Here is a 22,252-nt window from a genome sequence, read left to right as displayed (position 1 = left end):
GCCTCCCTTTTTAGACCAGAATGCCTATGGGCGCACAAATAAGCGCTAATGCATTTGCTATTTAAACACCGTAGCGCAACGCCTCAAAACGACTTTTGCGCCAAGCTGAAACTACCAAAAGACTATTGCGCCGCGTCTTGCGCCACAATGCGCCGGGTGTATGATAGGGCCCTATATGTAATTTAACAAAACTTTTATTTAGTTGAATAACATAACATAATAACGCTATTACGCCTAGCCTGCTTTACCAAGTTAAAGTTGGTATTATTTTTGCACATTTACTCATTTTTTTTTAAACAAAGACAACCTGTGACACAGTCCACATATTATTTACCAAGCTAATTTGAATATTTGGTCTGAAATAGCAAGTATGGCTTTGATGCAAGTTTCAGCATTGGGGACATGTTTGCATTTTAGTTGATTATGTTGGACAAAATGTGTCTTTTATAAAAACGTCAGCAGAGACCAGCAATCATTCCATGATTGAAATGTTGCACATTGTGACAATTTTTGCTTGAAACACAAATGAAAATGTGCTAAATATAATAGTTTTTTTTTTTCAAAATGTTTTCTTTGTTTGGAACTGTAGTATTATAAAGCACTATTAAGTTTTCTAACTGGCGAATGACATAATTTAGTGCTATAATGCTGTATTCACAGCAGACGCGGATAAAGCGCCATTATTTACATGTTAAGTCAATGCAAAAACGGGAACAGACATCTTGTGGTGTAATACACGCAAATGACACGATTCGCGAAAATGAAGCGAGTTGAGCGTTTTGAGCGATTGACAAGAATCTGAACTTCAGCGGGCATTCACTGGGCGTTAACCAATCAGTAGCTTTCTCTTGCGCTAGGTGATGTAGCGCCGGGTAAAAATCCTCTTCCCGACACCAGACAACTGTACATCAAACTGGGCTCAGCTTAGTCTGAAGCACCGCTGAAAGCTTCCATCATCCAGGTGCAGTTTCTGGAGGAGTTAATGAACTTACAGAGCTGGGTGCACCTCAGAATGGATCTAGTGGACTCAGACACTGCTCTAAATGAATCTACGCAGTTTTTCAGCCTTCCTAAAGCATGTAAACACAGCTATTTTCTCAGTAAAATCCATGACAGGCGAATAAAGCGAGTAAACAATGTTCACGCATCTATTTACGTGCGACTGGTGCAATTTATTCACGCGTTCCATCACCGTGTTTGATGTGAACACAGCAGAAGGTTGTCTATGGTCATCTATATGTGCATGTTCATGACTTTAGGAGACGTGGTTTCAAACAGCATGGAGGGACGTGCGGTGTCATTGCCATTATGCTAAACTTGCATTTTCAAAGATGGCCTACTGCACCTTTAACAAAACAGATATGAAATTTTATGATTTCAATTTAACAAGTGTAGGACTAATAAAATTTGACTGAACCATTGAAACCACCATCTATTGACATGGTCTTGGGGAAACATCAACAACATATATAATGTTACACACCAATACACACCAGACGCAGAACGTGCGGATAAATCGCGATTTTCGCATTTTTTGAACATGAGTTTACTCACTTCTTTCGCGCGTCAAACCCCGCTTCATTCACATGTCAATTTCACTTCAAAACAGACACGCGGATTCGCGTGATGGGCCGGGCTTCTGTCTGCCTGGTGACTTTAGCTTCGTTGCTAAATGGCTAACATGGAAAATAAAAAAATAAATAAAAAAGAAAATAACAGTGTTTATGTGTTTTATGAAGGCTGAAAAACAGCGTCGATAAGTTTAGGACTGTGTCTGAGTCCACTACATGCTTTCAGAGGTGCGTCCAGCTGTGTGAGCTCATAAACTCCTCCAGAAACTGAACCTGGATGACGGAGGCTTTCAGCGGTGCTTCTGACTGAGCCAAGCCCAGTTTGATGACTTATTGTCGGTGTCCTCTGGAAGATTTTTCCCGGGAAACCATCAACAGGTTCTACGTCACAATCACGCCACCAAAAGAGCAAGCTTCTGATTGGTTAACGCGGCGCGAATGTCCGCTGAAGTTCAGTTTTTCGAACTCGAGCCCTTCGCGTCAAATGCGCAAAACGCTCAATTTGCGCCGCACCATTCGCGCGTATCCCACCGCAGGATGTTTATTCCCGCGTTTGCATTGACTTAACATGTAAATTACTTGCGCTTGATGCGCGTGCCGCGTCTGGTGTGAATGCAGCATAAAAGTTTTAGTCACGCTACAATCACTATCACTCAATGCAGAAAAACATCTTTGAACAAACAACAACACATGGAACCTACAGCAGCAGAGGAGCAGTGAAGTCATCGCTACAATTTCATAGGTTCAAAGTTGGACAAATCAACAATAGCAAAATATTGTGTGTTTATGATGAGTCTCGATTTCTGCTTCACCATTTGATTGGTAAAGTCAGAATTGAGCATAAGCAAAATGAAAGCTTGGATTGATCTGCCTTGTATCAGCGGTTTGAGGTGTGGGGGATATTTTCTTGGCACACTTTGAGCTACTTTGTGCCAACAGAGCATCATTTAAATGCCACAGTCTACCCGAACATTCTTGCTGACCATGTCTATCACTTTAATGACCAGTGTGTGCTCATCTTGTGATGATCGTTAGTTCTAGCAGGAAAACAAACCATGTCATAAAGCTCTAATCATCTCAAATTATGACCTAGAGCGAGCTACTCAATCCAATAGCTCTCAAATAGGAGGATTAGTAGTAATAGATGTATACAAAACTGCAGTAACCGCATGATGCAATTTTGTCAATATGAACCAAATTTTTAGGAATATTTCAAGCACCTTGTTGAATCAATTCCATAAAGAATGAAGAGGGTTCTGTAAGCAAAAGAGGATCCAATGTGGGACTAGCAAATTGTATCTAATAAAGTGGTCAGTAAGTATATACATCACAATCTAAAATGGAATTTAGGTTACATACGTCCAGAGAACAACATACAGACTGGACTTTAAAAACAGGCAGAGTAACTTGAAACAACTGTCAACTGCAAATCTGTCAGCCAACACCTTTGACTGACAGATTTTGCAGACCACACCCACATCTTGTTTGCCAGTTTTTCAGAGAGTGTGTGTCCTGAAAGAATGCTTGATCCAGCTCCTGGCTACTTGTTTTTGCAAGGAAAGTGTCTGGCATTAAACAATACCCTGAATTCCCATTTCCAACCATAACATCGTCAAGTATTGCAAAACATACAGACAAGCTAATGTTTTTCTCCAGCTAACGCCCAAAGTGTACAGCATACCTCTCATAGCTGAAACATGGCTGGTGCGCCACCCGTAGTTCTAGAAACGGTGTACAATGAGAACGCATTGGCTAGAACATCACATTCTATGGGACCTCACAACCAGGGCTATTCCAGAAGAGAAGTTAGGGTTTATAACACCAACCAAAGCTTTTTTTAATGGAAGCTAAGCATTCCTGAGGTCACTGCAAAACAGATTCCCATCAGAGAGTTCAAGGTGAAGCCAAAATAGGATAACACAACATTTAATAGAATGCAAAACGATATTCCTGATCTATGAAGCATTTTTTTGCAGTTGGCAAATGAATCATTTCTCAAAATCATGTTTAGGGGTTTAATAAAATGAAAAATTTGTTCAAAACTGTAGAAGACAAAAGATGATTGCAAGATTATTTTGAAGAAAGCTTGGTACTTGGAAGCCATTGACTATCAAGGACAAAATGGCAATCATCAACTGATTGGTTACCAACATTTTTCAAAAATGTCATTTTCAGTTGAAGAAACTTCTATTATTGGAACAAATGGAGAATAAGTACATTACAACAATATCATTATAAATTGAACTATCCCTTTAATGGCAGGGTTTGAAATGAACTTTTTAGCTTGTTAGCACCGGTATACCCAACTTCAAAAATTTTGAAGCACCAGCCAAAATGTAGGCACACCCTACAAAAATTAAAGAGTAACCACAACTACAAATTCAGTAACCGATTTAATGGATTTAAAACCAACACTAATCTAACAGAACACAGTATTAACAGCTAACACAATGATGGTGTACGTGTTGTTCAAATTTAGCTGGCACTATTGGCAAAACAACTGTACTACTATATCATTATTATTCTCACCTTAAAGTTTGCTCTGATTGTTCAGCATTTACGCTTAACCATTGCATACACTTTATACATATACATTTTATTGATAAAGTTTAAGTCTCTTTAACACTTTTGTTTACTTAATAAAAAGAGATAATATATTTTGTTTAAATATTTTTGTTTTTGATTATTAAAACGATTTTGCCTTAGTAATGTTGGTAAAATTAAAGTGGTTAAATAAGAAAATCCAACAATTCCTAAACGTATTGTTAAAAATATTCAACAATTATTGATATCGAATGGGTTAGTGTATATATGAATATGAAACATGATATTTTGATAATTTTTTTTGCAATACTGCCTAGTCCTAAGCTTGACAATGTAAAAGCTCAAGTGGTCAGGCATTTCATCTTATGATTAGATCACTGAAAATATGTTATTATCAAGCAAAACTAGGGCCTCATATTCAGGTCAAAAAATGCACACCAACATTTAGCTCAGTTTCATTAAGCTCTTCGGAGACGGAAGTGTTGTTTGCATGGAGCGTTATGAAGCAGATGCACCAGAGCAATAAACAAAGCCTTTTCAACGCTGCATCATTTTAGCTCCCGTCGGAAATGCTGGGAAATGCAGACAGTCTGACCAGCCTCAATGGAATCAATGTACATTAGACAGAGCTGAAAATAATCCTCTATAAAGGGCCTGATGATCTCAGGAAGCAAAAGCTTGAACAGCTGTATTATGAGGTATTGATTTGGTTTAGATGTTCTCAAGAAAAAGTTAAGGAATGATGATACATTATCCGTTTTTTATTTGCTTAACCTCCACGATTCGTCTGATGATCAGTGGAGTTTAATGAATCTGCCTAGATTTAATGAGAATTTGATCATGGGAAGAGTGCTGAACTCTTATTGGTAACAGCCATGGGACGATAAACAGTTTTAAAGTTTACAGCAGTTTGGAAAAACTAAGGTTTTGAAACCGCAGACCTTTTCTGTTATACTGTTATTAAGGTATATGTAAGAGTTTATGTATGTTTATAATTATGTTTTATGTGTTGTAAAAAAATCTGTGTTTTTAAAACTAATTAAATTAGTTTGACAGGTTTACGGTTTAAAAATACTATAAATGTTTCCTAAAATAAAATATACTGTATTCAATGGGGATTTTTTTTTGTTTTGTTTTTCCCAGACATTCAAACATAACTTATTTCAGAGGGGTAACCACAATACTGTCATACTGTAAAACTGTGGTATGTTTATCCAAGGTTATCATACTGTCAGAAACATATACCGGCCCATGTGTATTTGGCCATTTCCACAAAAGGTACGAAAAAGTGAACTGTACCCTAGGCTTGCCACGATAGACGGTGTTGACGGTGATACCGGTTTTAAGACGCAACACCGGTGACATCACCTTTTCACCGTGACACCGTCCCAATATTTTTTTTTTTTTTTTTTTTTAAGTATTCGTTTTTTTTATTTAAATATTTATTTGAATTAAATGGGACACATAATTCTAAATAATTTACTTAAGACGAGAGCATGCACTATAATTATCATCTAAACAGCTACAATGCGTCATATTTCATTTATCACATCAAGAGAAGGAGAGGAGACGAATTTGCAGAAAGCCTATATTTTGGTTTCAAAACCTATATTTTGGGTTCAAACCAAATGCAAGAGAACCTGAAGACGTTAATGAGGCAATCTGCAAACTTTGCCTGACAAAGGTGGCAGCAGTTGGAGGAAACAACTAATTTATACACTCATTTTCAACACACCTATACTTGATGTTGAACTATGTGTGGTTAGATAAGATCAATAGCCATAAAAATCACGCGACCATCATCTCACAATGTTTAATAATAAATTATCTTTTTTTTATTAAAACGAGTGATTTAGCAATGCCGCGCCATTAATAAGCCAACTGCAGAGAAACAAAGCAACTATCGCGGCAACAGCCGTGAGCACTTTTTCCGAAGTTCAGCTGTTCTTTTTTGCAATTGATTATTATGCGTTTAATGTTAAAAAAATCAATAATGAATAGGCCGACAATAGTGTAGGCTAACCTGTGTGTGCGCGCGTCTTTCATCACTGAGGAAGCTCTCTTTAAAAACCGAAAGTTGCTTCGTCTGTCAGGCAATTTTTCGGCTTTTAATAAATGAAAAGTTAATTTAGATGAGCCTATATTAAAATTGCAATAAAGTAACTGAGACGTGCGGCCACACATCGAATCTGAGGTCTGATCTCATCTCTCTCTCTCTCTCTCTCGCTGTCATCCAGACACAGACGCCTAACGAGACAAGTCACAAAACTGAGGCTGGTACCAGCTGACAGGTAGAATAGCCTTTGCGAAATCTGTCAAAATACAGCGCTGAAATTAAGAGGCATAAATGTCTTTAAGCCAGAAAGTCTATCTAGGATATCTGTCAAAACGCAATTGGAGCCATGGAGGAGTTTTGTAGCCTTTAAATGAAATTATTTCTAATAAAATGAAAACCAAAATAAACTATTAATTGCATTTTTCGTTTGATAAAAATATACCAAAAAAAATAAAAAATCAAAGGGTGGCTAGTTTGTTGTAATGTGTTTTAATATTAATAAAAATATGCTCAGCCTATTTAAGTTTAACGGTTAGCCTAAACGGCGTCAATAGGCAAGCCATTCAAAACATATTATTGTACTGTGTACTGGGTTATAATCTATATTTTACAATAAAAATTAAACGTAGCATGTCTCGCAGTCATTTAGAACATGTAATTCATAACACATCAGAGCTGTGGACCTACAGTATGCAGTGTGTTAACTTGGGCGGTGTTAATCAATCTTACTGCGCACCGAACTCCAATCCGAGGAAGATTATGTTACTCGATAGACAACATTAACTTGAGAGATTTTAAAAATAAAAGGAATTTTTTTAAAAAGGAACAACGCGTAAATCTGCAACAAATAAAACTAAAAATAAAACCTCTTGCCAGTGCTGTGTGTATTCCGCCACTGACAGTGCACACCCTTATGCAGCTCCTGTAACTGCCGCTTTTAAGAGAGATCAAAGCTGGTATCGATATAACCAAAAAGCAAGATCATATAGTTATAAATATTCCATAACAATACTTTTCGAAATATTTATACATTTACATGTTGTTCATTGAGATTGTGTGATCTGTATAGGTTGTCTGAACTTTACAGAAGCTGTAAACTGACACGTGTGCAGTGATGTTTAGCTCTGACAAGGCGCTTTTATTTAGACTGTAGTCTTTACAATTTTTTACATAATGTTAAATTTCTTACCATTTTCATTATTTTTTTTTATTTATAGTTTATATATGAGTGCCAGCTTGTTTAGTTGTGATCATTATGCAAGGATCATATTTCACATTCGGTTTATTCTTCAATAGCCTATAGATTCGTTAATAATGTATTTTATAAACGGATTGTTCATATCATAAGGACTAAGCTGTTAATATATAATATAGCCGTTTATGGTTGTTATTTTTATGGTTCCAACTTCCACAGTTTTTTCAGCCTGTAGCATTGTTGTGTTTTATTCTTTATGTTAATAAAAGTTTTGTGTTGTTTAATTACAGTGATTTTTTTTTTTTTGTAGTTTCCTTTTCGTTGATTCAAACAATTGACGCCGAATTGGCAACTCACGAAAAACTGAAAGTAAAAGTATTATACGCACGCATTTATAAGCTATTTAAAAGCAGAAAAAAAAGAGGAAAAGAAGAAACGCCCACTACCACGGTGATACCGCTATTACCGGTGTTGTCACATGTCGATTAACTGGCGGGAATATTTTCTTATCGTCACAACCCTACTGTACCCTACCCCTTTTTGAGCACCCTTTCAAAAGGGTGTCTAGCACAACAAAAGGGTACCAAATGGCAGAGCAAGAGAGGCAACTGAACGCTATTGGTTTACAGAGATGCATCACTAGCTCGTGCACAAGCCAGAAAAATAAAAACAAAGGATGGGGCATTTTTAAATACTGAAAAATTATTTTTTCCTGCAACCCAAAACTTGAACAAGCTGCCATGTTTAACTATTATCATCACCTTTTGGACTATTATGAACTCGGAACAATGAACAGCTTTTCTCAGACATTTCCTCAAGCAAGAATGATGTTGACTGAAACTTTCTATTGTACCATTGGAAATGCAAGCCTGATAAAAGGTGCCCTGTACCGACCCAAACTGTACTGTAGCACTCAGTGGAAACGGGCCATAATTGGTGGCTAAAAGCTTATTATTTTAAAGCACATTAATTCAAATAACCAATAAAAGAAAAGTAGAAGTATAAAGAAATTACTTCTAAAGCTTACTTTAAGATATTATTGAAAGGTTTTGCTGGATGCAGAAGTGACTAAGGTGATATGAGACTGAGCAAATGCTCACAAACTTTGGATGTTCCTACCATAAGCCCTGAAGATTGGGAATCGAGCCAGGAGCTTCTACAGATGAAATGGGAACCTTACACCAGACAGCATGTAAAACAAACTCTAGCTTCTACGAAAGGTATAAGGATCCACACCTGTAATCTACACTGTCCCAATTCAAAATGTCAAACAGCGACAGCAAGCTGTTACAGGAAGCTGCGTGTGATCGGGTTTCATCCTCAAGTGGATGATATATAGACCATGACAGTTATCAAGATGGACTGACAAATGCATCAAAGTGCAGGAACTGATTCCAGGTTCTTAAAACACAGCTGGCGAGCACTGCACAAACCTTGTTCTGATTTCAGTTTCGACCCTTTGTGTTGCCGACCTAATCGCAACCAGAAGTTTTAGGGCAATGTGCAAGATGTATCACAGTGTGCATCGAATAAAAAACAAAACTGAGCCTTACATTGATTCTATGAATGAAAATAACAGAAAAAAAAAAGTTCTTCAAAGAAACTCCAATTTACTTTCTTTGACGTCAATGATGACATGCAAGTCATGTGAAAGTGTTAAGATTGGGTCATCAAGCTTTAAGCCAGCTGAAAACAGTCTGCATGGTGCCTCAGTTTAAGACAGACACATTAGGGTTCACAACCATCAGAGCAGAGGTCAAATAGCATTCAAAACCTAGTCAACGAAGCCTGACCGACCAACTAACGCTGCGAGGACTTTGCGATGCACGAATGCTGCATCAAAGCGCCTGAGATACACAAACAACTAGATGTGTGCTCTCTTTCCAAGTGAATCATACCACCGAACCCTTCAGGCTGCTCATTAGTCCAGGAATCTGGCCAATTAGGTCTTCTTCATCTGAAGCGAGTGCAAGTTCGCTCCAAATGGGGGCCAGGCATCCACATGATCTAAAGCACACCGACAGAAAGCAGACGTTCACACTTACGGTCATTCCTCAGGCTGAAGAGGAACACGGGTCTCGGTCAAGATTTATTATATGTATGAATGCATGAAGACTTGCAGAAAAATAAACCACTTCTAGCGCCGCTGTACTGGCCCTCTTAATGCTTTCAGATTCTGCACAGGACGCTGCACTTAGTTGTGCATTATTTGCGAACCATTAGTCTTGTTTACTGTAAATGCATTCTAAAGGCTTCAAGCAAGCAAAGTGGGAAAATGTGCCAAAATGACATAAAAATGATAAATGACTGACATTGGGCAAAGTCAAGGTCTCTGTTATTCACAGATCTGTAACAAGCTTTAGCTGGATGCTTCACGTCTCCCTAAAGCTGAAAGAGATTTATTAAAGAAGAGAAAAGGGCAGCGTGTTAGGACTTTAAACTTTGACCCATAAGGGAGAAAAAAAAATTAATAATAATCTGAGAAAAACAGAAGTGTTGCATAATGCTTGTTATGGGCTGGTGGCAAAACCTGTCATTTGGTTTCAATGGGTGTGCCTGAGCAGATACAACTGTTTGCATTTTTTAGCAAAGCCGATCTTTTTCTAGACTTCTTTAGGTATGAATTAAACTTGTGAGATGCACATTATAAAAATTAAAATTATATTCAGCTACCTTTTTACTTATCTTAAAAATATAAAAGACTGAAGGCAGCAGATCCAGGAAAAGCTGACACTTACAGGGCATAACAAAAATGTTCCCATTGGACATTTAAACTTTTAAAAAGTCAAAGACCTTGAAAAAGCATGGAGGGACTCTAACTAACCTAATGGTTTACAGTGCAGAACTGAGTACAAACCACTGGTTATTTAAACAGCTCACACAATCCACTGAGGCCAGCCAGACTCATTCAGCCTTCTGCTAAATGCAAGAGGGTGTGTTATGCAACTGCCCTGCACATATCAGCTTTCCTGGGATTTTAACAGTTTCCAATGTTCTGATACTGTTATGCTTTTGGTGGTTAAGTAGCCCGTTTCAAAACCCTGAGCTAAATGACAAAACCTGGAGCTGACTGAAGCGCAATCAATTATGCAACATTATTTTCGTCACTCAGAGTGGCTTCATCAACAAAGCGGACTAAAATCAAATGAAGGGCTTTCTCTGAGCATAAAGTGCATTGCCTCCTTCAGACTATGATTTTTAACAACTTTCCAAAAAGTTAAAAGTAAGTTAGACATGGCAAGGACGGATGTCCAAACAGCTACTTTTGAGCTGAGGGGAAATTACCCCATGCTTCAGACTGACAAAGACAGTATGGATGTCTAGGGAACAACAGGATGAGTCACTTCAGAGACCAAAAGAATTAAACCCAATGGCACCCAATGACCCATTCCTGTAGCAACTTGAAACTTTAGCAGGTACCTCACTTTACATGGAACCCAACACACACTGACCTAAGCAACACAATTTATTATTAATGTGCCACAGAGGTTATTTTAACAAAGATGCATGATAATTTCTTGCATCATTATGTAGGACAGTAAAAAAAGAAAAAAACAATCCAACAACAAGGTTTCTGCGGATTTCTTCACATCAAATTTAAGACTTTAAGACCCTTATAAATGAAATTTATACAGGGCTAAACATTAAAGATTTTTTCTAATGGCCCTGTTACTTCAAGTTTTGAGATTGATACGTGTCAGCATGATTGGGTATTTTTACTTGGACATAGGCAAATTAAGACTTGTTTAAAATTATTTAAGACCTACAACACAATATTTCAGTGAATTTAAGACTTTAAGGCCTAAAATTTTGTTTTTGAAATTTAAGATATTTTAAGACTTAAGACCCCGTGGACACCGGAAACAACTTAAAAACACCTTTTTTAACAATTATGTTTAATTGGACATACATCAATTACTTTATATCTATTTCATGCACAGACCATGAAGAACATTGTCAAAAGCAAAAGTTGATGCTAGAATACCAAATGAGTAAATTACTGTTTTTACCGAAATAAAGACTAATGCTACAAAATACAGACTAGGCTTGGGTGGTAATACGGTAATATGGTATGCCCCGGGATCTAAAAATAACAACGGTGTCCGTTTCAATACTGTTATACTGTTATAAAACGTTGACCACAAACCCAATTTCGCATATACGGTATTCCGTTTCTGAATGGTTTAGGCACAAGCCAACAGTTTAGTGACGCTGTCTGAGCCTAACGTCATTTTTTTTTTTTTTTATGCACTATGTAATAACGGGGTAAAATAGGGAGGAGGTTTGACAAAAATTTGGATACCGCCCAAGCCTACTAAAGACCACATAAAACTGCAAACCGAATATCTGTACAAACTTTCATTTAAAAGCAAAGACGTGTGTGCAAACCACAGAAGACAAAAGGTGATTTAATGGCTTTAACAGGTGAAAAGAATTACAATATCATGCATCACTGAGAAATATAAAAATAAATAAACATTTGAACTTTTTACAGAAATAATACATTTGAACATTACAGAAAAAAATACGTATTTTGAGAGTGTAGGGAGTAGGCATGGAACGATAATAGTGTTCAAAGTATACCATGGTTTGGAAAAGTCAAGGTTTTAGAACCTTCAAAATTTTCTGCTATAACGTTTGTAATGGTACAAGTGAGAATTTTTTTTTATTTACATTTTTTTATGACAACAGTATCTTTAGCAGTAAATATATCCAAAGATGCTGTTTTAAATTGCAAAGAAATCAGTGTTATTGAAACAAATGAAGACAGCTGAAGTCAATAATTCATTTGAATTATTTAGCCTGACATGTTTACTGTTCTAAAATATTAGTTTCCCAAATTAAAATATAATGTGTTCAAAGGGGGAAAGGTTTTGTTTTTTACCCAGATATTTAAAAAGAATATATTTTAGAGCAGTAACCTCAATAGCGTGATACCGTGAAATTTATGTCCAAGGTTATCATACCGTCAGAATCTTATACCGGCCCATGCCTTCAGACTGAATCGATTCAGTCATGCAGCTTGCTTTATGGTGAATAAGAAAAAGAAAAAAGAATCTGGTTGAAACTCTCAGTAGCAGAGTTTTCTGTGAAGCTGAATGGTTAATGTTTTCCATAATTGTATCATTAAACATAATGAAACATTAAACATTAATTTAATGCAAACTGATGACAGTCCCTATGTGAAATCCCACAAATTAGAATTGTGCTCCACAGCTCTAGCTCAGTCCAAGCCATTGAAACGAATGCGTTTCATAGAGCAGCGACTAGCATGGGCTGGTATAACATTCGGACGGTATGATAACCTTGGGTTAAAATATCGTGGTTTCACAGTATTGTGACCACTGCTCCAATATGTTCTTATTAAATGTCTGAGTAAAAAACAAGTTTTTCCCGATTGAACACAATACTGCAGTGTTTAGGTTCATAGCATGCTTGAATGTTGGTGCATAAGCAATTTGTTTTTCAAATGTTTGCTGAATTGTGTGCTGACCAATTGACCTTATTCTCCGCCGACGAGATGTTGATGTTGCAATTTGTCAATGTTGTCAAATTGATGTTGCAATTTGATATTTTCTTGTTATATTATTCTACTTGGTCTGTATAGTCATGCAAACATTTGTTTGTAGAGCAAGTAGTTTGACCGTTTTCTGCCGTTTATTAATCCTAGTCATTTTTCCCATAAGCGAATGAATCGGAAGTTCTAAGACAACCGCGAAAACAGGCGCACTTCCGCATTTTAGAATAAGGTCAATAGCTTTTGATGTGGATGGTGCTTTAACATGTAAAAAATATAAAGAAATACATTTTACATATACCTTAGGATTGGTATAACGGACAATTTTTGCGGTTTTAAAACCTTGACTTTTCCAAACTGTGGTAAACTTTTAAACTGGTTATCGTCCCATGCCTAGCAGTGACTACAGCTGGAGAGAGGGTGAAACCATAACACCAAACACTGATGGCCAGTGCAGCACAGCCTTTCTTCCAGCTCATATTTTTAGGTTCAGTCGAAGACTAAAACTTTATTTTGGGGCAACCCTTATTCATTATTAACAGAATACACAGTTCAAAAATTACTCAACCTAATCCCAAGAAAAAAGAGGGAAAAAAAAAAAACTTTATTATAAGTTTAAGTTTATATACTAAGCTAACTTCTTATGAACCAAGGAAGAAGTAGAAGAAGAAAAAAAAATGTCTGAAAACAAGTATTGCATCATGACACAAAAACACTCTGTTCAAGGCTAAATTATTAAAAGGCTCAGCTCAACATATCATGAGGTAATGTGTTTTAAAAGTGACAAACATACAAGACTCAGACAGTTCTAAAAGTGTTTGAAATAAGAAAATAAATAGTTCTGCTATTTGACAACACCTGTAAAACTGTCACTTCCTGGCACATGGTACGTGCTCAACGCAGCCTGCTCAGAGTATGTAAAGTAAATACTTGTCATGACAACCTCACATACCACAGTGACTATGAACGCAACGAGATCCGCCCTAAATTTAGGTGAGCCAGATCTGCGCTGGGAACAGGCTATGGATTCTTACGACATCGATCATGTCAACAGAAATAGGGGACAAATGGAAAACAGAAGCACATGTTGCCCTTTTGCCCCCACTTTTGGATGTTTTAAAAGCCACAAATGTAGGCCTATACACAGCATGGGGCTTTTATCAAAAACACAGCATGCAAAGGTACAGCAATTGTTCAAGTTTGGGGTTTAACCAAAAAAGCTTGGAAAAAAGTGACCGCAAGTACTAGGGTTACACGATATTGGAAAAATCTGACATTGCGATATTTTGTTTTGCTGCGATATGAAAACATTTTCACCAGATGGTTTGAAAATTTAGAAAAATCAATTTAGATTGGTTGGATATATTTAGTAGTGGTGTAAATCGTGTATAAAAGATAAAATTGCAAGAATAATTACAATAGACCAAAGAAAAAGTAAATAAACAGTTCTTTATCATTTTTTGAAGAGTCAAACAGTATTCAGATACAGGAATTTAGTAATGTAAAATAACACCAGCGCTATTAATAAATTATAAAATGTGTCTACATTATAATTAAAGTTACAAATGTTTTACGTTATTGTACCCGAATGCTTTACATTTTCTTGAAATGCCTCTAAAACACATGTAAATGATAAAGTTTCACTCTGTTCTGGATACATTACGGTTATACATTGCAATAGGGCTGTGCGATTAATCGAAATGCAATTGCAATTTGAAACGTTGAGATGAGCTGATCGCAAGAGGCTGCAATAGGAAATATATATGCATTATATAATTTCCCCCACCCAGAGCAAACGCGTGACTGCCATCTGTTTGACAGTCTTAATAGCTAATTGAGTGAACACGCTTTCATTCTGCCCAATCAGAATTGCGCAACTGAACTACGCTGAACGCTCACAATAAAACAAACAAGAAAAGCGCAGACAAGTGGGATGATGGCGTCTGCCACTTCAGAAGCATTAACAAACAAATCCATATTAATGAAAAGCAGCATGTTGATTATATGGAAATAACTCGAGTCATTACTCACTACTGTTTATACTATTAGCAGTGAGAAGCTACAATTCAAAATATTGAGCTGAAGCTTGACTACAAAATTAAAATCGCAAATCAAATCACAATTGCGATTTTAATATAAATAATAATAATAATAATAATAATAATGAAAAAAATAAAAATAATCAAGTTAATAATAAAAAATTATTTTAAAAAAATATATTTATATATAATAAAAAAAATTTTTTCCTAAAACGCACAACCCTACATTGCAATGATTCCACAATCTCATGTATACTCGATTGTTGATCAATTATAATCCCAATTATATATTATTATACATTTATAATTTCCTTTTTGGGAATAATCCCAATGTTGCATATCCTGCGATGTGACTTTTGCAGACACACATTGCCGCACAAACATATCAATGCCAAAATGATATATCGTGCAGCCTTAATAAGCATTTCAAATGTTTCTTTAGCACAGAATGCACACTTGATAAAGCAAAAGCACAATAAACAGATGTTAACACAAGTGTGGCTTGACTAATTATTTAAAACAGCAAACCATTCAAAAAGAAAATTGCACATTAAGAACATGTTATTCATTAGAATTATTCAGTACTTCAGCAATGATTTAACAAGTAAACTATGCATAAGAGTGACGTACGGATTGTCAGAAAAAGAAAAACACAAGCGAGAGTGAATGGTTATTCATAACCTTCTATAAAAACATCTGTTATCACACTTCTTCACAGCACTAGCAAACAGACGCATCCCACAATGCATCTCTCATTCCCATGCAAAGCAACACATTCACATGTGCCACCTGCATGAGGCGTGAGTTTATACATTTGCAGGCATCAACCTGTGGCAGTGCCAAAGTACAAAGAGCTCAAATGGCCTATTTAATCTAGTTCCTCTTTATCTTGCACGCTGATAGCTTCCCCACAAACAGAGCACGTTCCCAAAGACAGACTGTGCTCTGCGCTGCGTTTACATTATGTACGAAACATATTTGTATAACTTTAAGACGTCCAGACTTCAGAGTCTTAAAGTGCACCAAAAAAATAAATAAATAAATAAACAAATAAAATAAATAAATATACAACCATTACTCTCATGTTGTTGCAAAAAGAAAGCATTTTCTTATTTAACAGATTAGTGAACTAATTGCTGTTCATTTGCTCACCCTCAGGTAGAGCAAAAATGCTATATTGATCATTCATTTCTATATTAAACGATAAAGATAATTATTTTGCCATAAGTTTTTAATGCTTCCACTTTTAAAAGAGTATCCCAACAATGACTAAAGGCAAATACTGCTGGAGGGAAAGTAAACTTTTGGCAGGAAAGTGAAACGAGTGCGATTAACAATGCTGGGTGACACAGAATGACCTATTTTCGGCCAATAATTTTCAGCGGCCAAACATTCGGTGAATCTCTAATAATCAACAAAATCATAGATTCCTGTTGTTGGATATTTCTGATGTTTCCGGGGGAAACCGGAGCACCCGGAGGAAACCCATGCGAACGCAGGGAGAACATGCAAACACAGAAACGCTAGCCGAGTTTCAACCAGCGACCTTCTTGCTGTGAGGCGACAGCACTACCTACTGTGCCACTGCGTCGCAGATTAAAAACATCCAGAGCTCATGATCGTTACCCTCAGCCCTACCCTCAGGTAAATCAAGGATGACATTGGTGACTTCCTTAGAAAGTTAAAGATGATTTTCTAAGCTTTAATTTCCTGGGAACTCTCCTGTATTATAACTGTGTGTTATAAGCCGGAAGTTATTCATTTTCATTGGGAGCTGGCATTGATGAGTGTCGAGCAGCGGCATGGGGCATCTTCACCAGTGTGGGCGTCAAAAAGAGTTGAAATCAAGTCAACTCTATAGTTCACAGTGCTGTGAACTCTGGTTCTGAACACAGTTATTCCCAGGGGTTTGATTATTGCGATTGCTAGATTTTCAATTATTTACAATGTTTTCAAACAGCGACATCCATTAAAAAAATACTGGCGAGTTGATGTATATTAATGCTTAATTTTACCTAAAAAAAAAAGTGGGAATCTCACGCTAACTATAACGACACAACAAAACAGCATTGCTGCTTTAGAATATTTCAGACATGGACCTATATTGAGTAAGTGAAGCAAAGCCACACCACACATAACAACTTGAACTGCTATAGTTAATAAATTAGATCAACAACAATTCTATGCTAGAAAGCTTGATTTTATTTGGGAACGTAACTAACCAGAGCCAACTTTGATGCTCTCGCCGCCTTTGGTGTGAACGCACAGTAATATTACAATTACACCTGCATGATTATTTGAAATGAAATACAGAAAATACAATGTATATTGTAGAAAAATAACATGTTACATTGTTTCCACACATATATATTTAGAAAAACATGAAGCTAAGCCAATGAGTCTTCATTTTTGGGCGAACAACATTTGGTGATGTGTCCAGAAGGAGAGTTTGATGTGTTCAGAGGGAGAAATGGTTTTAAAGGAGAAAAAACAAACAAACAAACAAAGCATTACATATAACCTAAAGCACGAACATGTGGAATGTTCTAATTTAAGAGTCCTTCCACGTCCCATAATTTACTTAAGCAACCACATTCTTCCTAAAGATCTGCCAACCACATACAGACACAAAGTACTGCCATCATGGTCAGAACGGTCCCTATTAGAGGAATTACACACAGAGATGCAACCAAACTATTGGTTAATATCAAATTTTGTGCGTCATGAGTTTTTGTGGAGTTACATAAACTAAGCATAGGTGCAGCTCCAAGGTAGGTTAGAACAGACTCAAGCAAACAAAGAAGGCTTGGCACCAAACTCTGACAAAAGCTATAGAAGACATTACATAATTGTCCTGGCAGGAAGTGTGGCTAAAGTAAACCATCCTCATTTCCACTTCCTCAAAACAGACACCACAAATTATATCTTTATAATTAATGAATACAAACCCCAGCTGAAAGATGTGTCTGTTAATGATTAGACAGAGCTGACAACCAATAGTCAACATTAATGCAAATGTAAAATAAATAAACTCTTACCTGTAATAGCGAGACTGAAGGTATGTTGAACATACAGCTTTGGAGACGTGGCTGGCAGAGCCAAAGTCAATGACTTTCACACGGAAGGGCTGTCTGACGGGATCTACCAGCATAATGTTCTCCGGTTTAAGATCTGCATGGATCAGGCCCAAACTCTTGAGCTTCTTCAGTGCAGTGGCCACCTGTTGCAGCACAGGCCTAATAACCTTCAGTGGCAACGGACTGAACTTGTTTTGCTTGAGAAAGTCGTACAGGTTCTGCTCCAACATCTCAAAAACCAGACAAGTGTGACTTCTGTGCTGGAAACACTCGAAAGCCCGAACCAGGTTATGCTCCTCTGCATTCTCCCCACTTAGTCTGGCCAAGATGCTGACCTCTATTTGACCCTGGCGGGCATACGAGGGGTGGTTCTTTAATATCTTTACTGCCACAATCTCATTTGTGCCTCGTTTCCAACATTTGACCACCTGACCAAATGTACCACGTCCCAAGAACTCCAGCACTTCATAGGTGTGCTTCATGGAGCACAACACTTCATGTTGGACCAACTGATAGTCACCATCGCCTGTGCCGTTCACAGCTCCTGTCCCGGTTCCCTTTTGCTCGGGCGGGGCAACGCCTACCGCAGTTGTGCTCCCAACATTTGTTGGCAACATGGCAGGTAGAGTCGAATGCTCCTCTACTATCTGCATGATGCTCTTGCTATTTTCAATCTCCTGTCCTTTGCATTTAAACCCACATTTTTGGGTTCCCTCGTCTGAATTCAAGCCACCGCTCCTTTCCTTTCTCCTCACCCCTTCTGGAGCACCTCCACTGCTTCTACTACTACCTTGGCTGTTTTGGCCACTGTCTCCACTTTTTTCTTCAACTCCAACCTCTGCTTTAGAGAAATACTGAAGTTTGCCCTCCGACGCCACACGATTGTATGGCGAAGAAGCCCTTCTGAGGAGCTCCTGTGGAGCTGATTCAGTCTGTTTTGAGAAATTCCGAGCAGGGCAGGGTTTCTCACTAGTCAAAGCCTCAAATCTCAATAAAGGTATAATATCTGTAGGGTGCGCAATGCCTAGATTCACACCGACCACATAAGTGCGAGGGATCTTCTCATGGTAAACACAGCTGCTGGGATCAATTTTCTTCGCTCTGCAAAAGGCACTTGTCTGGGGTTGATAAACATGTGGTGGGCAGACCGTAACCTGTGAGGCCATACCTATAATGGACAGAGGGAAAAGAAAATTGTTAGGCTGCATTAGTCATCCTTTCACAGATGCTGATTACATTTTTTTACAGTCATCATCCTCTTTAAAAAAAAACCTCCGTTTATATCAGAAGGTTAAAAATATGCAAAACGGTTTGTTCAATGAATTACATGAAAACATCTTAAGCAACAACAAGAAAAATACCACAAGCTCTTTACGAGAAAAACGTATAAACCTTATGAAGCACTGTGAACTGTCAGTTTTAACATTTTTTTAAAATAATAAACAACAGACAAAATATTATTTTAAGAATTTTGCAGTAAAATAAAACATTGTTACTATAATTACTTAATGACTATAATGAGTAAAAATGTAAAATTACTGTTTTGGCTAGTTGTGCTATAGTTTATTTGATTTAAATGCTGAACAATCAACAATAAAAGCAAATGTACGGAACCCCGGAAGGGACGTAGTGGAGGAGAAAAAAATTGGCTGGGTGAAAAAAAAAATAATGGGTGAAAGAAAAAAATGGGTGGGAGGAAAATATATATTTCTAAGTTTTTGCGTTCTCTCGCAAAGTTTTGCGTTCCCTCGCAAAGATGTTTTGCGTTATCTCGCAAAGATGTTTTGCGTTCCCTCGCAAAACTGTTTCTCCACAAACACTTCCTGTTGACTTCACTCACGTAAACCCTCCCGTTTTTGCTGAAATTCTCCCATATTTTACCATTTTATCCCACTTTCTTTACATTACTGTGCGCTGATTGTCGCCTTTCACTTTGCAACCTCTGAACCAGTGAATGCATGTTTAAGCGCTGACTGACAGACGCGCTTCGTACAATAAACTGATCCCAGATCAGCGTCTGTACGCGCCATTTAAAGGGACACTTCTGTTATCAAACAAGTGCGCAGCAAATGAATCTCATGTTTTGTTTAGTTTGATAACAGAGGTGTCTCTGTAAGAATGCACAGATCTATAATGAAAGCAGTCCATTACTTTAGAAACTGTTTGTGCTCATTTAAGAGAAAATAAGCTGTTTAAAATAAAACATGCAGGACGGAGATGTTTCATATTATTCAGTGTATTTGTCTGTTTAAACATACACCCGCTCCTCTGTAAATGGCGTGTACACACGCTGATCTGGGATCAGTTTATTGTACGAAGCGCGTCTGTCAGTCAGCGCTTATACATGCATTCACTGGTTCATATAGGTAGCATACGCACAGTAATGTAAAGAAAGTGGGATAGAATGGTAAAATACGGGAGAATTTCGGCAAAAACGGGAGGGTTTACGTGAGTGCAGTGAACAGGAAGTGTTTGCAAACATCTTTGCGAGGGAACGCAAAACAACTTTGCGAGGGAACGCAAAACATCTTTGCGAGATAACGCAAAACATCTTTGCGAGGGAACGCAAAACTTTGCGAGAGAACGCAAAAAACTTAGAAATATATATTTTCCTCCCACCCATTTTTTTTCTTTCACCCATTATTTTTTTTTCACCCACCCATTTTTTTTCTCCCCCTCTACGTCCCTTCCGGGGTTCCGTACAAATGTGACCATGTGAAGCAGCATTTACTATAAACCTGAAACACTAATAATATCACAAGCTGTTTACGTGTGACACACAGTGATATGATTTGCATGCATTTATTCATTTAAATAAAATCACCATGATGAAATAAATTAGCATTCTGATTCTACTCTGATATTAAACATACACCACTAACATGCGTGATGATATGTTAGCAACTACAGACAGACAATTTTACCAATGAGGATTAGCCGTCTTAGTTTCATGGGAGACAGACTACTTATACTGGCACAACATATGGCACAAGTTCAGACACGAGGACAGGTGTGGCTCTACAACACACCCACAGACTAACTCTCTTGTACACTTTTAAGCCAGCTAACGCTCTGGCAGACAAGGCAGGATTGCATATTGAGGTAATAATAAAACATAAAAAGGATGAAAAACGTCACGTTGCTTCTTGGGGAATGCATATCTGGTGGTTTCCGCTGTAATAAAAGGCCTCATTCATTTGTTCTAACATAGCAAAATGTAAACACCACAAGGTTTAGAGTATGAAATCAGATAGTCAACTCAACAGCTTTAAAAGGACAGTCCCATCTGGAGGAGTGTTTTTATGAGGTCTGTCTAAGAGGGGAGTAATCCCCCCAGTAGCAGGGAGGCACCGGCCAAGGTGTTGGGTTTCAGGTCTCTCTACTGTTTTCGAATGCAACTGCCTTCTGCTATAAACAGGTGGCAACTGACCTTTTCTTATGTCAAGACCTAATGGGGTTAGGTGAGAGACGGCACAGGGAAAACACCTGTTGATTCTGCAACTGCTTCGGCTATAAACATTTAATGGCAGGAAACGATTGGGAAGTAAACTTTACTGAAATGACAGGCACAAATTTTCCCAGTGATGGAAAGTGATAGTGATAACAATGAGGAACCTTCAATCTATGACATAAAATATGTTATTCATCATTACACTTCTTTTAGTATACAAGCACAATGCAATGACAACATTTTATGATAAAGCTCTATTTGTTAACATTAGTAAACTAATTATAAAAACAGATTCAAGAATGTATCATTATTAACTTGTTAAAATGTAACCTCTGTATCTGTTAATATTTAATGAACCAGAGCAAACCATGACACTGTCTTAAACCATGTCGTAAATATATGAATAAATGCTACCAATTCAATAAGTTTAAAAAACGTTTATTATTTATTTTGTTTTACAAATGAGGTTCTTTTTCAGTGGTGTTTAGCAAATGTCTAATGTTTTATAATTATTTTAACCGGTTCCAAATAAATAATAAAAAAAAAGAAGTGTAAACAAACTTAATAGGGCTGGGCAATTTGGCCTAAAATCAAAAGCTTAATTATTTGAACATTTTAACTCGATTACAATTATTGAACGATTATTTTATTTATTTTATTTTAATGTCCTCAAAGTTTACTGACAAGTTTTGTACAGTAAATTACAAGTGAAAGATTTTTGAAAGGTACATTAATTGATTTTACAATAATTGAAGGAAACACACACTTGGCATGGAACAATAACCGGTTTCAAGGTTTGTC

The 22,252-nt window shown here is 37.2% G+C and overlaps 1 protein-coding gene across 2 annotated transcripts in view; it reads right to left on the bottom strand.

Annotated features, from left to right (window-relative positions):
- Positions 1-22,252, bottom strand: part of hipk3a (homeodomain interacting protein kinase 3a) — a 64,430-nt gene that overhangs the window by 40,010 nt on the left and 2,168 nt on the right. For both annotated transcript variants that reach the window (NM_001144047.1, XM_021470504.3), the window contains exon 2: positions 17,962-19,168. In NM_001144047.1, coding sequence (NP_001137519.1) covers positions 17,962-19,166 — 1,205 coding nt within the window. In that variant the 5' untranslated portion in view covers positions 19,167-19,168. The remainder of the gene's footprint in view (positions 1-17,961; positions 19,169-22,252) is intronic.

Source organism: Danio rerio, chromosome 25 (genome assembly GCF_049306965.1).
Source record: "Danio rerio strain Tuebingen ecotype United States chromosome 25, GRCz12tu, whole genome shotgun sequence".
Taxonomy (NCBI): domain Eukaryota; kingdom Metazoa; phylum Chordata; class Actinopteri; order Cypriniformes; family Danionidae; genus Danio; species Danio rerio.
Note: the sequence above shows the minus strand (reverse complement) of the source record. Positions and strands in the feature narration are given on the sequence as shown.